The 16,181-nt window shown below is 41.7% G+C and overlaps 1 protein-coding gene across 5 annotated transcripts; it reads left to right on the top strand.

Annotated features, from left to right (window-relative positions):
• Window positions 1-456: 456 nt before the first annotated feature.
• On the top strand, window positions 457-16,114 carry abcf1 (ATP-binding cassette, sub-family F (GCN20), member 1). Of its 5 annotated transcripts, none has more exons than XM_071513800.1 (27): window positions 457-646; window positions 1,685-1,731; window positions 1,864-1,941; window positions 2,435-2,561; window positions 2,666-2,700; window positions 2,796-2,885; window positions 4,088-4,147; window positions 4,453-4,548; window positions 5,681-5,737; window positions 5,834-5,914; window positions 6,003-6,098; window positions 7,169-7,291; window positions 7,815-7,915; window positions 8,705-8,790; window positions 8,897-9,036; window positions 9,202-9,350; window positions 9,440-9,523; window positions 10,618-10,742; window positions 10,975-11,087; window positions 12,683-12,857; window positions 13,191-13,265; window positions 14,012-14,082; window positions 14,170-14,202; window positions 14,333-14,501; window positions 14,603-14,667; window positions 14,757-14,829; window positions 15,637-16,113. In XM_071513800.1, exons 1-27 carry the CDS (start codon window positions 586-588, stop codon window positions 15,801-15,803), a joined length of 2,577 nt encoding a protein of 858 aa, XP_071369901.1. In that variant the 5' UTR covers window positions 457-585; the 3' UTR covers window positions 15,804-16,113. The 5 variants fall into 5 exon arrangements, with proteins under 5 accessions (XP_071369901.1, XP_071369900.1, XP_071369902.1 ...); XM_071513799.1 differs by having other exon boundaries at window positions 1,682-1,731; XM_071513801.1 differs by lacking the exon at window positions 5,681-5,737 and having other exon boundaries at window positions 1,682-1,731; window positions 15,637-16,114.
• The last annotated feature ends 67 nt before the right edge of the window (window positions 16,115-16,181 follow it).

Genomic DNA, 16,181 nt, shown 5'->3' with positions numbered 1-16,181 from the left:
AATTTTGCTTTATTCATCAGCAAATGTACAAATTTGTTTGAACATGACATACGACTTTTTATGAATACAAAGGTCCAAATCTTCAATTCGGCCTAGTTTCCATACATCAAGCAGTTTGTGATAAGATAATTTACAACTTTTACAATTGATTCACCATCTTCTTCTGCCAAAATACGCAGTGGAGGTCGGTAGCGAGCAGTGTGAAACTTGGCATTTTATTGAGACTAAGTGCTGCCTGGTGGGTCATGTACATGCCGAATTGACCAGAACATCATACATATTCCCAAATGTTCTTTACTTATATCCTTCCAGGTATTTATGTTTGTTGATAAGCAAGGCCACACTAAATGACCAGATTTTGAATGGAGTTCGGCGTAAGTATGAAGAAAGTTACATATCTTTGTAGGTGGCGCTGTGATACTACAACCATTAAGCGGCCAATGAAATTCAGTGGTGGCGCCGCATCATCAACCAAGTGGGAAATAAGGCCGCATGACATGTGTGCGGCTGATAAACCTTACTGACTGAAACCAGAAAACAGTTTTAAGTTATTTTAACAAAGTCACCGTTGATCCAATTAACAAAATGCCCAAGAAAGCGAAAGAAGAGCCAGAGTGGGAGGGCGATGAAGTCGCCCCGGCAGCAGGTAAGCTAACGTTAACTATGTCCAGCTTGGGCTGGAGCTTAGCTTGGCAGCCAGCAAGCTAACTGCAGCTAATTTGGATGCGATGGTATGCCAAACTGTATTGAAAAGTCTGTCATTTTAACGATTCCTTAATCTTTGGCAAAGGTACACATCGTAGAACATGCCTTTAGACCTTTTACGAATCGTTATCGTCTTCTGGTCAATTCGGTATATACATGATCCACCTAACGGCACTTTATTTCAATAACAATTTCAACTTTCACATTGCTCACTACCGACATCCACGGTTTATCTTGGTGGGAGAAGATGGTGGGAACAAGAGGCTAACCAATAGTAAAAGTTGAAATCTTATCGAAACAAGTGCTGCTTGGTGTATTACATTCATGCAGAATTTAAGAGTGAACTCTACTACTGCAGCAATGGTCTTAAGTCATGTTCTACCACGAATGTACCTTTCCCGACAGACAATAGCACATTCAATTGCTCAATTTCTGAATGGACCTTGGCAGTATTATAACGTTAGAGGACGGCACGATTTGGCCGGCAAGTGCTACTAACGTTAGCAAGCGATGCATGCGTTAGCCATTATGGCTGAGTCACTCATATAGTAAGATATTAAAGCCTGTTTTATTTGATACATAGGAAATCTAACGACGTCATGTTTCAAGATGACATGGTTGGCAAAGCTTATCTAAACTAGCCTTGACGCGTCTGCTCATAGCCTACATGTGAGACTGATGCAATGCCATTGTATTCACTGAAATTTGTACCTGACAGTTTCGTCTGAACTTGACAGCGAAATCAGTCTAAAAACAGGTATTATTCGTACTTGTTCTTCCTTTAATAACACCTATTGTAGCTGTGAGTTTCTTTGTGTTGGTCCCATTAGCATTAGCGATGCTATTTACTGTAACTGCAATTTATAGTAATACCCTTGGCAAGTAGTTGTGTCCCAGTGGTTTTTGCCCTGAGCTATATACCAATTACTGATATGTTTTCCTCCCCAGTTAGACTAACACTCTCTTCTCCACCCAGCAGAAAAAACGGTGAAGAAAGGAAAGAAAGATAAAAAGGGCAAAAAGAGTGTGAGTGAGATTTTTATTTTACTCAATTTCGAAGTGATAAACTGGTTTATGTGTTAGTCGACGTTTTGTCTGTTCAGTATACTCACTATACATCACATGTGAGCTCTTTCTTGTCCGAATGTTTTCCTCCAGTTCTTTGAGGAACTCGCCACAGACGGTAAAGCTGAAAAGGAAGATGAGGCACCTGCGAAGGACCCAAAGGGAAAGCAGGTATCGTCACTCTGGAACTAGGCCTTTGTAGCTACTGTGTTGACTGGTGGTAGACTATTTCAAACAACTGTACATATCTAAATTGTGGCCAAAGTGAACTGGTCAGCTAACAATGTGAAATGACAGTTTGAGTTATTGAAGGCCTGCAAATACGTTTTCTTGTTGTGGAGCGTTTGTTTTGCTCTGCTTAAAAGGCCAGGTGGGTGGAGTTTGTCACATGTATTGATATTTAGCACCAGGTCAAATTCATCCAATCAGAGAATGTTGTCTGAACGCAACCAAAATACTGTTCTGTGGATTATAACTCGCCTACTCAAAAATAGAATGGTACTAAAAAGGCAAACCCCACCCACCTGGCACTTCAGGTTGACTAAAACAAACTTAGAGAAGTATTTCAAATCATTATGGCCTTCCAAAACCCCATATCAGTCGAACCGTAATACTTACATCCTTTCTACTGGTTGACATTTCCATTTAAAATTGTCGTCGTCAGGCTCAGAAAAAGAAGAAAGACCGCCGGAAAGGAAGAGGTGGAGAAGGCGACGAGGAGGATGACGAGGAGGTCATGCAGAGGCTGAAGAAGCTGTCGGTGCAGGCCAGTGATGAAGATGAAGAGCCGGGTGAGTTGACTGCCTCCTTGATTTGATAAGACTGTTGTGCTCACGCATTCGTTACCGTCCCTCATCAACTGTGATGACAACTCAAAACTGGTTGTTCTCCACAGTCATCGTCCCCAGTAAAGGAGGAAAGAAGAATAAGGTTAGTCGTTTATTTACATTGTAAAGGTTTTGCGAGACGTGTTTTTTGTGCCTCCCTGTGTTTTGCAGTTGAAGTATCTTTTGGTTTCACCTTAGGGCGGAAACATCTTTGCCGCTCTCAGCCAGAGCCAGAGCGACGAGGATGAGGACGGTGATTTGGACGATGAAGATGAACCGCCTAAAAAGGTACATCGCTGTTTTTCTAAACTAACGTGCACAGATGGAACTAATCAACACATTCTTGCTGTAAAGCTGCTCTAGGCAAGATCCGTCCACAGAAAGCTGGACTCACTAACGTTAGATCCTGCATGTGGTAAATGTAAATAGGCAGAACAATAATGTATTGTCTGACTATTGTCTGACTACAACAGTCAGTACTAGTGCAGAATGAGCAGTTTTCAGTCTTGGTTGTCGGTGTGTTGGCATATTCCATTAACTGACTAATTTACAGGCTGTTCATAGTTAATCTAAAGAGCATTTTTTATTTTATATTATATTTTAACTAATTCACTGACCTTTGTCCACTATGTCAGTGGTTCTCAACGTGAGGTCCGGGGACCACCAGGGGTCCTTGAGGGGGTTCCAGGGGGTCACCAGCAAATTGATGAATTAACTTCAGTGTTATTTCATTTACAAGACGTTAACACAATTAGAGAGTGTAGAAGAATGACTGCTTTGATCATAGTTTCTCTGTTATCTCTCTACCTACAATACAGATAGTCATGGAATTCTGGACAAAATCATATCTGACAATAAAAAATATTCTCAGATTTGGGTCCGAGAGACAAAATCTCATCAAATGGGGGTCCTCCTGTGGCTCTAATGTGTGCTAAATTAGGGGTCCTTGATATGGAAAAAGGTTGAGAATCACTGCACTATGACTCTCCACTATACTGAAGTATTCCATGTGTGATCCCCTCCCCCCCCTCCCTTTCTGTCCCTCCGCCTCTCAGCCTGGTATTTTCTTATCCCTGCATCTGTATGTACTATTAGTGTTATGCCACGTTCATGTCATATGGGATTTGCTGTTAATATGAGCTGCTGACTGGGGAAAAACATTCTCATCAACCTTGTTCGTTGTGGTAATTACAAGTAGGACGTGTGAGAATTTTGGCTCCAATATCTCCCACTTGGCATCGCGAATTGTGGCTGCAAACATGGCTGCAAATCCGGTGATGTCGGCTTCATTTGCTTCTGCCATATGACATGAACGTGGCATTAGTGGTATTTAGGACTTGTAAAGATACAAGAATGTAGCCTAATACGTTGGTGAAGCAGCCCAGGTTGTTTTCCTTTCAACAATATCTCTGCTTTAAAGGCTGCATGACCATCGGTATTCTAAAAGTGCTGGGTCTATCTGTGTACGTGTCTGTGCGTCTTTGATACAGGAGGTTGAGAAGGTTTCTAAGGGCAAGAAAAAAGATAAATCTAAGGTCAAGAAGGTGAAGGTGGGTGCTGGAAAGTGTCTCTTTCTATATTATCTTTGCCATGCCATCTTTCTTCTTCTTTCCTATCTTTTACCCGCACTCCCCCTCTGTCCTCTCATTCGTCCACGGAACAGGTTTTGACTGTGGCGAGCCGCTCGGTCTCTCACACAGAGCGTTCTCTTTTCCATTCGTTTTATTTCACGCTTTCTCATCACGCTGTCTTTTCCGCCTGACCGTTCACAGCTCATTCGTGGCTTTAATCAGTCTGAGATTTCATAGATGTAGCAAACTCTGCTCGCGCTGACTTGTACACGTGAAATTGCCAGGCCGCTTCGGACGAGGAGGATGAGGTGGAGAAGATGGATGAGGATGAAAAGAAAGTGGTGCCGAAGACCAAGAAGGCAGAACCCAAGCAGTCCAAGGTGAGAGCAGAGTCACTTTTCTCTTCTGGGACAAAAGTTTGTTTCTGTAGAGCACTTTCCATCAGAGCCTTTAAAGTTTTGTGATTTCGGACCTATATATAATTTGTCTCTTACATACCTGTAGTTAGGGCTGGGTGATATGGTTGAAATCAATATCACGATAATCATAAGGATTTTTCTCTATCAATATATATCACGATATGGTTAATGTATGCAAAATCATTTTAAATAATCAAATTAATGTTCATCTCATTGAATCGAATGGTGATGTTAGGTGTGATGTCAAACAAAACAGAAATATTCAAATAATATTCCTACCATACCTCATTTTATGAGAGTTTTTAAGTAAAATTTGCTTGTCATCATCAATTTAGACAGCAGAAATGTGTGTCACGATATTAAAATATCTTCATATCATCACGATATGATTCCACTGAAAGACGATAAACGATAATATTGAATTGTCGCCCAGCCCTACCTGTAGTACTTGGACCCACAGAGAATACGCCGTTGCTCGGCCTCTTGCTGCTAACAATGAGTCCAAATGGGGTTTGTCAAAATATCTCCTAAAAAGACATTTGTTAGCTCCCTAGGGGAGTTACTAATCAGGAAATCACAGAACTATTTTTCTCTTGCCGCAGCACAGACTGCTGTGGGGTGGAAATGCGTTACTGGTGGAGTGATCTAGTTTTGCGGACGGTCAGGTCAGACTGTAAACAGCAGAGTTTGGTGGAAAGAAAGAAAGAAAAAAAAAAAACAGACCAGCCATTATGATGAGTGGTTTTGGTCGACATCTTTCTTGATGAGACAGTGTAGAATAGAAACTCTGCTTCAATATAATATGTTTCATTCCGTCATGCCGCACTTTAGTCCGTTTGTGCCAGGCTTGGCAGCAGCACCACCAATGTCTTCTTTGGGGAATCTAGCTGCTAAACCTTTTGGTCAGTGGTGTTGGTCACAAATACCCAGTGGACTTTTTTTTGTTGAAAAATGTCTACTGGAACGAACACCTCTTCACCTCCAATTAAAGCTGCGTCGGCCGCCTTCCATCGCATGCGTTCACGCCGCCTCTGAATGTTTTTCTCGCACTCTGTCTGAATGTAGGGTTAGACATTCTGTTTCTGTTCTGTAGCCACTAGAGGAGGCTGAAGAAGATAAGCCAAAGAAGGGCAAGAAAGAGCAGCAGAAGGCAAGTAAACAAGGCTGATATAGGCGACATGCCATTACTTGTCGTTGTCAGCATCTTGAAAGTAATCATGATCTGATCGAACTCTTCCTTTTGTAGAAGGGGAAACCCGCCGAGCGACCACGCAGTGACGATGAAGACCAGGAGGAAGATGATAGCGATGCAGCCGACACAATGATGGTACGTCTGTCCTTCCCGAAGCTGTCTCTTGGTCTTCGCTTTTGCCCGGCGGTGTTAACTTTTTGACTTTCTCTCTCTCTTTAATCAGTGTGCTGAGGATGTTATAGCAGAGCAGGCCAAGCAGGGGGAGGATGACCCATTTGCCAACCTTAGCAAAAAGGAGAAGAAGAAGAAAAAGAAACTGGTAAGTAGTACTTCTAATTGCATCTTCACACTGCGAGCAACTGGATGGATGGGTTGATGGATATTGGCATAGACTACATGAACGAATTTGCCTTTCTGTTATGTTTTGTGTAGATCAATACTAGCAGTAACTTTTGTAATAAGCTGCTGTGCCACTTCCAGGTAAATTCCTGTTTAAATTAAGTAGCCAAATGTATTAGAGACAAAATACCATACAGAGACACACATACAGAGTCCCTTAAATGCAAGCTGTCCAGCAATAAATACACAAAAGAAGAAGTTGTGCATCTCAGTGAGGTTTGACGGAAAGTAGCTTAGCTCATGGACTTAATTTGGAAGTCAGGGCATGTGATGCAGGAGGAACGCTCAATAAAAGTGTGTCTGTCTCGTTTTATTACCTTGTCTGACCATGGGTACCTATACTGGGTAATTTGATTGGACTGTGTTGTGCATGAATTGATGGCCACAAAATTCTGGAAATGTTTAGGCATCAGAACGGCTAATTTCTCAAGAAGACATTTCAGGAATTTTATGAAAAATATCAAGACTATTCCTTCCTCATCCCTCAAAATTTGCCATCTTCTACTGAAATCCATTCTATAGCTCAGCCGGTGTTTCAGAAACACTGTTAGAACTGGGGTTTGACCAGTATGAGTTTTTGAAGGCAGATACAAATAGTTGGATTGAAGCCGCTGATAGCTGATATTTTGTGCCAATATTCAATAGTTTTACAACTTCACTTGGCAAGATTTTTTTTTAAAAATCCATCTGTCGTATCAGTCTAAGTGGGGTTGCAATGGAGAACAGTGTCCTATCCCACAAATGGAGGTGGCTGAAGCTGTTCGGTAAAATCCTCCCACTCCACACTGGAATGGTTTTTCTGGTCAGATATCTGAAATAAAAATAACAAAAACATATTCACCAGATGGCCAGTCAGTGTCGTCCATAAAAGGCCAATATCGCCCCCATTTATCATCTAACCCTAATTAGAAGCTTAAGAATAGCAAGGATGCATTTCTACGTGTTTGAATCCCATCGTTTATTTCTCTGTGTTGGTGTTTGTAATCACAGCTGGAGTATGAGCGTCAGGTCGCCAGTGTTCGGGCTCAGAACGCCATGGAGGGAGATTTCTCCATCTCCCAGGCTGAGATGTCTTCCAGACAGGCCATGCTGGAGAACGCCTCAGATATCAAGGTTACCCGCCATCTGCTCAGTCAAAACTTTTTTTTTTGCCATTTCCACATTACAAATCAATCAAGATGTAAACGGCAGTTTTCGTTAGCAGTCCGTCAAGACTCCAGTCTTTATGTTTTCTGTGACAACTTGTTGGAGGATGGAAAAATGACATTATTTCAATATTATTCTCACATTTGTCTTGCTGAAATTTGGTATACAGGTAGTTCACACCCTCTAGATTTAGTAACCAACCAAATTTTAGTTTTTTAAACATACTAGGTGATTTGGTAAACTGTTTTTTACAGTTGCACAGCATTATTTTTTCAAAAAGCTTGTGAAACATTTAAGGTTTTGTTTTCTGTTTCCTGATGAAGGGAAGTTCTTCGACGCTTTTAGTTGCTTTTAATAATGAAATAATACTATGCTGCAAGTGGTGCATGTGCTGCGGAAATAACCATTTTATATTCAGTCAGAGACCTAAAACTGTGTTCTCCAGTTCATGTGTAGCTGTTCCTGAAGATCTGTGATTTCTTTCCTTCAGCTGGAGAGGTTTAGCATATCTGCTCACGGAAAGGAGCTCTTTGTCAACGCTGACCTTCTGATTGTGGCAGGAAGAAGATATGGTTTGGTTGGACCAAATGGGTAAATCTCTCTTTCTGACTTAATATGAATAGTTGACTCAGCCAAAATGGCTAGATAAAATAGCCCACTACCTCTGTTTTCTATATGCTATAAGAAAAGAACCATGACCACCAGTATGAAAATATAATTTAGTTAGTTAGTACACTACACCATCCCCATATCATTGCAATTATCCAATACAGTCATTCAAAATAGTTGGTGAGTTACTTTGTAGTTCAGTACATGCTTTACTTTGTTGAGCACCAAATGTTACTACAAACTACTTCTGTAAATATCAGGGCATTCCAGGAAGCAGGGTAGTCCTTAGCCTGATGACTAACATTTGGCTACATCTTGACATTTTGAATTTGAATGTATAAAATGAAACCTCAGCATTGGATTAGAAAATGCTAATCAGTCATACACAGTCATTATGAGCAGAAAGAATTTTTTAATTGAAAATGTGTAGGAACCCTGGTTGGTCTTATTTAGCTACAGAAACAACGATAGAACTGGAAAGCTACGATAGCATGGTCCGTAATAGTTAGCTTTGTCAGGAAAAAGATATAGAATTCGATCAATTCAGTGAGTTTGTTTACTTAATACCTTAAGAATTTCACCAGCCATCAGCCAACTTAAGATAGCCAGCTAAATCAAAGGTGGTCGCGGTCCGTTTGAACTGTGGTTCAGTCTGGTTGTGATCGGTCGAATTCTCATTCTTGTTGATGCCGATTGGTTCTCTTGCTTGATGTTCACCTGGACGTGTAAGAAATGATCTAACCCTACCACTTTCTGTCTCTCCTCTATCAGCAAAGGAAAGACCACATTGCTGAAGCATATTGCCAACAGAGCCCTCAGTATTCCCCCCAACATTGATGTGCTGCTATGTGAACAAGGTAAGCGACCTGTCAAAATGTGCTCTTAGTCATTTCATCTGCTGTATTGTTCTCCTCATATTTGCGAGCCTCCGTTCACTCTGCCACGTGTCGGTGTGCCTGTTAGAGGTGGTAGCGGACGACACGCCCGCGGTCCAGGCGGTGCTGAAGGCAGACACCCGGCGCCTGAAGCTTCTGGACGAGGAGAAACGGCTTCAGGTTCTGCTGGAGAAGGGGGAGGACAGTGTGGCGGAGAGGCTGGAAAAGGTGAGCTTTTTTAAATCATTTAATGTCGGGTTAAAGATCTTGAATATCTGCTATCGGCAGCTTCATTTAAAAAATCATCAGTATTGCCGTTTGAAACCTGTATCAGTCGAGCCCTAGATGGGACCACCTCTCCTCCTAGTCTGCAGCTGACTGTTGTCTCTCCAGATCTACGAGGAGCTGAGGGTGATTGGAGCTGCAGCTGCCGAGGCTAAAGCCAGAAGGATCCTGGCTGGTTTGTCTTTCACCCCCGAGATGCAGAACAGACCCACCAAGAAGTTCTCTGGAGGCTGGAGAATGAGAGTGTCCCTCGCCAGGTACTTACCTCCATATGGAAATGGCTGCGTATATATACATGTTATGGAGTTGTCTTTCACTCTTCTCATCTGTACCCATTTGCTTGCAGAGCTCTGTTCATGGAGCCCACCCTGCTGATGCTGGACGAGCCCACCAACCATCTGGACCTGAACGCCGTCATCTGGCTCAACAAGTATGATGCAGCTTTTTAATCCGGACTCTTCCCTCTGACAGATCAAGCCAATTCCTCATTAACATTTAAGTATAATGGTGGTTTTTAATTTAAAATCAGGAATAGACTTTATCTCATTGATTTGTATTGTTCCAGTGAGACTTTATTCACACGGCTATATTTGAATTGCGTCGTACTCGGAGTGGGAAACCCTACCTGCAAGACAGTGATGAAAACTCAAACTCAACCGGTCTTTGGACAGGACATTGAAAATGTACGCCAAAATTATCCAAGCTTGTCCTGCGATATCACTGAGAACAGAGCTGGAGAAGGTCCAAATCAAAGACCACAGCAACTGTTAGCTAATGCTAGCAGTCAGCTACTTCATGTTGTTAATGTTATTTATCTTAAAACCAGCTCGGTCTAATTCTTATTAACTGACAGCATTAACCACCTTTATCTTTAATATTAGTGATATGTTAAAATTATGCTTCATGTCCTTAATGGTGCTTGTTTGACAGTCATATTGTTCATGTTAGCTGTGTCTGCTAGCTACCTTTAATGCTAGCTTAGGTGACTTAAGCCAGTCAAAAGTGCTACTATTAAAACTGGTTCTTGGCAACAACTTACACAATTCAGCATAGTTGGTTTGGAGAAATATTCATTCATTCTCACTTGTAAGCCCAAGAAGAAGACTTTATGGCAAAAAAAAAAATATCAATATGGCGCTAGAGTGTGTGATGCTTTTTGTGTTATATCATTGGAGAAATATAACATAACAACATGAAGTAGCTGAATGGTAACATTAGCTAATGTCATGGATCAACATCAATCCAGTTGCAGTAGTCTTTGATTTGGACCTTCTCCAACTCTGCTCATTTTCTCATTTTTAATAAGTAATTTGGTGTATGTTTTAAAAGTTTTGTCCAAAGACCACGGTTTCCATTTGCTTCTTGGTCTTCCAGGTAGGGTTTACCCTGAGTAAAACATAAATTAAATATAGCTGCAATGTGAATAAAGGAAATTGAGCTGTTTAACATTTAGAGACAATTGCTGAGCTTGTGTGCTGGAAGTCTGTGTGTTAGACATCTGATATTCCCCTCCTCTACTTAAAGCTACCTTCAAGGCTGGAAGAAGACTCTCCTCATAGTTTCCCATGACCAGAGTTTCCTTGACGATGTTTGTACGGATATCATCCACCTGGACTACCAGAAACTCTACTATTACAGGGGAAATTACCGTATGTATCTACTTGCAACAGCAACATATGCAGATTGTTTGTGTGTATGGCGTCTTTTGTGTGGATACCATCGCTCTGGCTAATACTTGTTGATTATAGGTGACACAACACATCAGGGTTTCCCCTAGAATTTTTTTCAGCTGGGGCATCAGCAGCCCCAAGCTCCAACACTGACTAGAACCCTAACCCTAACCCTGCATTACATTCCATGCGTTCTCTGCCTCTCTCGTAGTGACCTTCAAGAAGATGTATGTCCAGAAGCAGAAGGAGCTCCAGAAGCAGTATGACAAGCAGGAGAAGAAACTCAAGGACCTAAAGGCTGGTGGCAAGTCGACCAAACAGGCCGTGAGTATAGCTTTCCACTGGGGGGGTCAGTTTGCTTGGCCAATAGTGGTGTGACCGGGCCCTTAAGGTTTAGTGAAGTCTATTCACACGCTGAGGCACAAAAAAATTAGCAAGATATGTTGATGTGTATGTACTTGAGTCACAACCTAAAGAAGGTTTTGGCTATCATGCTGATAAAATACTGTGGTAACCCGACACCACTAAAATGAGAGCTTCCTCCATGTTGGCAGAAGGGGGTCAATCCCACCCACTCCTTTTGTATTGATTGAGCATTGCTGAAGTCAAATTCGCAGGTCAAAGTTGAACAAATCTAGGGCCGGATTCACCAATGTGTTCTTAAGATAGTTCTTAAGAAATGACATAAGAGGAAATTTTAGGAAGTTCTTAAGAAGGCTCTTAAGGGCAATTCCTCAACATTTTCTTAGTAACAGTCTCATTTCTTACAAATTTCTTTAATTTTCCTGCTTAAGAACTTCTCAAAATAGGGCCTGAATTAATTCTGGTTAATATAGTTTAGGCTTACTGCCAATGAGGCTAGGAGACAAGGCTAGGAGGCAACCCAAAGTGCTTCCATCTACAAAACAATTGGGGAAAAACCTATTTAGAGCAACTAGAGCAAAGATTTAAACGTTGGTTGCTGTTGGTAACTGTAAAATTTGCTAGCTTATTTTCAATAAACATGAGACAGAGGCCTACCTGGCCCCACACCAAATAAAGCTTTACAATACATGTTAATCTTAATGTTAGGTGTAGGGGAACCTATGAAGACTTTGAACTATAACCTACTTGTCTAAAATGTGTTTAAATATATGATATTAGAGGCTTACCTTTTCACTGTAGGAAGGACTGTCTTAAAGTTAAGAAAAAAATCAAGAACAAATTTGAGAACTTTCATTTCAAGAATACCATTTATTTGTAAGTTTTTTCTTAGGAAGAAACATAAGAAGAAAGCTAAGAAAATATATAAGAGCATTTTTTTCAAATTTTTTTTCTTAAGACTAAAGTTAAAGACCCTATAGACAACTTTTTTGCTTTAAGTTATTATTATGACGTAAATGTTGATTGCACAGTGTAACGGCTATAGAATAATGACACCATCGGCGTTTAGATTGGTTCCCTATAAGCCTCGCTTTCACTATGCAAGTCTGTCTGCCACCGGGTACGATCTCCCGGGAGAATGAAGGCTCCATTTACGGCACAAAGGAAGTGCGTCATCCATTGCGCAACCAAAAGAGGAATAGAATAGGTTTTCCCCGGTAGCTATCGGTAGCTACTGGGGAAAACACATAACCTACCTACTTATTAATACTACCGGATGTTTTACTCTGGCTTTATCATAGCACTGAGATCAGGGTTTCTAGTTCAAATTGGGATTCTTACGGTTGTTTCTTGCTTTGGACAGTAGCCAGGCTGCTGGCGGTAGCGTTAGCCATGTTACTAACGCTACCGCTAGCAGCCAGAAAACGAACCAGGAGCTACAAGGAAGCCAGGACCAGCCAGAAACAAACATCAGACATGCCCATGCTTTCCCCATAGCCATCCCTCACGATCTCTTGGCCTTGCTGCTCACACCATCATTTTGCTTTTCCTCTCAGGAGAAGCAGACGAAGGAAGCCCTGACCAGAAAGCAGCAGAAAGGCAAGAAGAAGAGCGGCATGGAGGAGGAGAGCCAGGACGCCACAGAGCTGCTGAAGAGGCCTAAAGAGTACACCGTCAAGTTCACCTTCCCCAACCCACCTCCACTCTCTCCACCCATCTTGGGACTACACAGTAAGAGACTTTTAGGAATCTTCAGCCTGTTGCAGCAGCTGAACATGCTTTCATCGTTTTATCATTAGGATGTAAAGTCTACACTAAATATTACATTGAAACTAGTTTGACACTACAGCTGTGTCTTTGTTTAGTTGCACCATGGAGACTTAAGGTACATCTTAACCAGTAGGGAACTTGGAATTTACGTTCAAATGTACGTTCAAGCCTACAGTTGAACTTGAGGTCAACTGGTCCAACAGGCTGCAGGTTTTCCTCCTTGTTTTTGTTGATATGGAACAGCACCTTTAATCTTGTAATCTTGTAACTCTACTCTGCTTCTGCCTAAAACAGCTGTTGACTTCGGCTATGATGGTCAGAAGCCCCTGTTCAAGAATGTCGACTTTGGAATTGATATGGAATCTAGGAGTAAGTATGCTGCTTTTAAATCTAAGGCATTTATACTGCACGGTAACATCAGGGTATCCAATTCCGGACAGCATATGACCAAAAAATCACAATCATATACCAATATATTTCATCCTGTACTGTTTTCGCTGAAGTTTCTCATAAATTAACAATCCTCCATCTGTCTTTTTTAAAGTTTAATATTGCTTTTACCTTAACTTGTACTTGCAAATGGATGATAGCGCACCGATTTTTGAGATTCAAAATTTGTATCCAATTCCGGACACTTACCTTTGTCCCTGTCGGTGTATTCATATACTCGATATTAACCCTTTATTAACCCTTCCTGTACCTTCACAATGTTACACTACTAGTAAGAAGTGCAGGCTATGTACTCTAAGGCTCTTATTTTTCCATTTATCAGCCAATACCGATTCTCTAACTGTCGCCCAAAGTGGGATTTAAGGCTTCCCGCTTCTTGTTCGTGACTATGTTTGTAACTTAGTGTTCTATATGCTTAAATGTGTATAGATATTCATGAAACTTGATACCTAGCTTCTGAAATGTGTATGAAATTACGTCACTTAGCTTTCGGTTGGGAACTCCGTATAAAAATGCCGATAAACACCGGAAATTACGCGAGTGACCGAGTGGCCGGAATTGGATACAGTGTCCAGAATTGGATACAATTCCATTACCTCAAATCAGTCTGTTCAACTCCTACTGTTTCCCCTTTTTATGTCTGACGTGCATGTTTCCTTCCTCAGTTTGTATAGTCGGACCCAACGGTGTGGGGAAGAGTACCCTATTACTGCTGCTCACCGGGAAATTAAATCCAGTAAGTGTGTAGAAATGCTACAGGCTTTGCTTTGTCAAGACGTATGGACTTGTGTGGTGAACTGAATTTTTTTTGTTAATCTTTCAGTCCAAAGGTGAGATGAGGAAGAATCATCGGCTGGTGAGTAACTGTTTAACATTTTCACACATCTTTGTGGGTCAGATAATTATATTTCTTCCCTATCCTGTTCCATGGCAGAACATTGGTCAGTTTTACATAAAGGACACTGTTGTGTTTTGGCTCTCCGCAGAAAGTGGGCTTCTTCAACCAGCAGTACGCTGACCAGTTGAACATGGAGGAGGCGGCCACAGAGTACCTGATGAGGAACTTCAACCTGCCCTACCAGGACAGCAGGAAGTGCCTGGGACGTTTTGGCCTGGAGAGCCACGCACACACCATTCAGATATCCAAACTCTCCGGTACGAACAGCGAAAAGATGAACACGAATGGTCAGGCATTGAAATTAATATTTGAAGCAGAGCAGTATTTTCTAACATGCCATCCGTACTTCTGTCAACAGGAGGTCAGAAGGCCCGAGTAGTGTTTGCTGAGCTTTCCTGCCGGCAACCTGATGTCCTTATCTTGGTAAGTGCCAGTAAGACTTTTGTCCATACTGTATATGCGATACTTGAATGAATTCTGCGACTGACTCATTTTCTTCTCTCGTCTACTAGGATGAACCTACTAACAATCTGGACATTGAGTCGATCGATGCCTTGTCAGAGGCCATCAATGAGTACAAAGGAGGTATGCACTGTTATACAGCGAGAATACTCTTTGCATAGTGGTGGGAAGACCGATTCTTCTAACTAACTCAGTTCTTTTGGGCTGCTTGTCAGTTGTTTCATTTGATTCAGCTTTGAAAAAATGAGTTCCGTAGCCCTGGTTCATTCAGTCTTATGCAGCAAGTGAGCTACTTACCCATACACAAGCAACTGTTGAACAAGTCACTCATATTTGTACCAAGTCTTTTGACCAAAAGGTGGCACTGCCTCCACACCTGAACGGATGGCTTCAGACTGAACAAACATTTCAGTTGCTGTATCGGACGTTTCTGATACAGCAACTGAGCTATTAACCCATACACTAGCAACCGAATTGCTCACTCACTGAATGAATTGTACAGTATTGTAGCAGTATTCTGTTTAGAGCGTCACGTAACGAGTAGGTAGTCGGCATTGAAGTCATTGCTGAGGCAGGCAGGTAACAAATACCACACTCCATGTTCTCCTGTGTGCCCTTTTTATATCGAGCCAATGAATAAGCTTGTTTTATGTTTACAAGCATGTCGGCTCAGGTAGAACTGTATAGAGTGCAGTCGAACCAAACACCCACCTATTTGAAATCTTAGTTCAATTTGCAAACCGATTCAACATCACCTAATAAACCATCACTATGTTTGAAATATTTTTTTCTACATACTCTGAACTACAAGACACATACTCTTATAACAGCTCTGACGTCAAACCCATCCATCCAGCCTAGAGCTCATTTATCCGACGGGTCTTTCTTTAGCACGGTAACGGATGGTGTCCTTGTCTTCCTCTTCCCCAGCGGTTATCATCGTGAGTCACGACGCCAGGCTCATCACGGAGACTCAGTGCCAGCTGTGGGTGGTGGAGGACAGCTCGGTCAACCAGATCGACGGAGACTTCGACGACTACAAACGGGAAGTGCTGGAGGCGCTGGGAGAGACCCTGGTGCACAAGGTCAAGGAGTGACCGCGCAGAGAGCCGCCGTCTACACACACAGCAACATAACCAGCTACAGCAGGGCTACAATATCCTCTTGGATCAAGTGCTACCTACACTCCGTCTGGATGGGTCGGCATGTTTCACTAAGGTGTCATGGATAATGGGATATAATTGGGCAAGATACTGGAGGTAGTTCCACTATTGAGGACATGGCAATACATCAACACTGAATCCATATATATATGTAGAAATAAAGCTCTTAACATGGACTACAAAGCAAATATGTTGAATAATGGTCTGTGGTCAAGATCTGCAAAAGCCAAACCAATAAAAATAAATGAATTTTTCATCTTATTGTGATTTATTATACTGCATCTTTTCAAAATGCATAACAACTCAAGCATA

Source organism: Centroberyx affinis, unplaced genomic scaffold (assembly GCF_046629955.1).
Source record: "Centroberyx affinis isolate AG114_WGS23_722 - 3 ecotype Tasmania unplaced genomic scaffold, CSIRO-AGI_Caff_v1 ptg007525l_1, whole genome shotgun sequence".
NCBI lineage: Eukaryota > Metazoa > Chordata > Actinopteri > Beryciformes > Berycidae > Centroberyx > Centroberyx affinis.
This window is presented reverse-complemented; position numbering and strand designations above follow the sequence as displayed.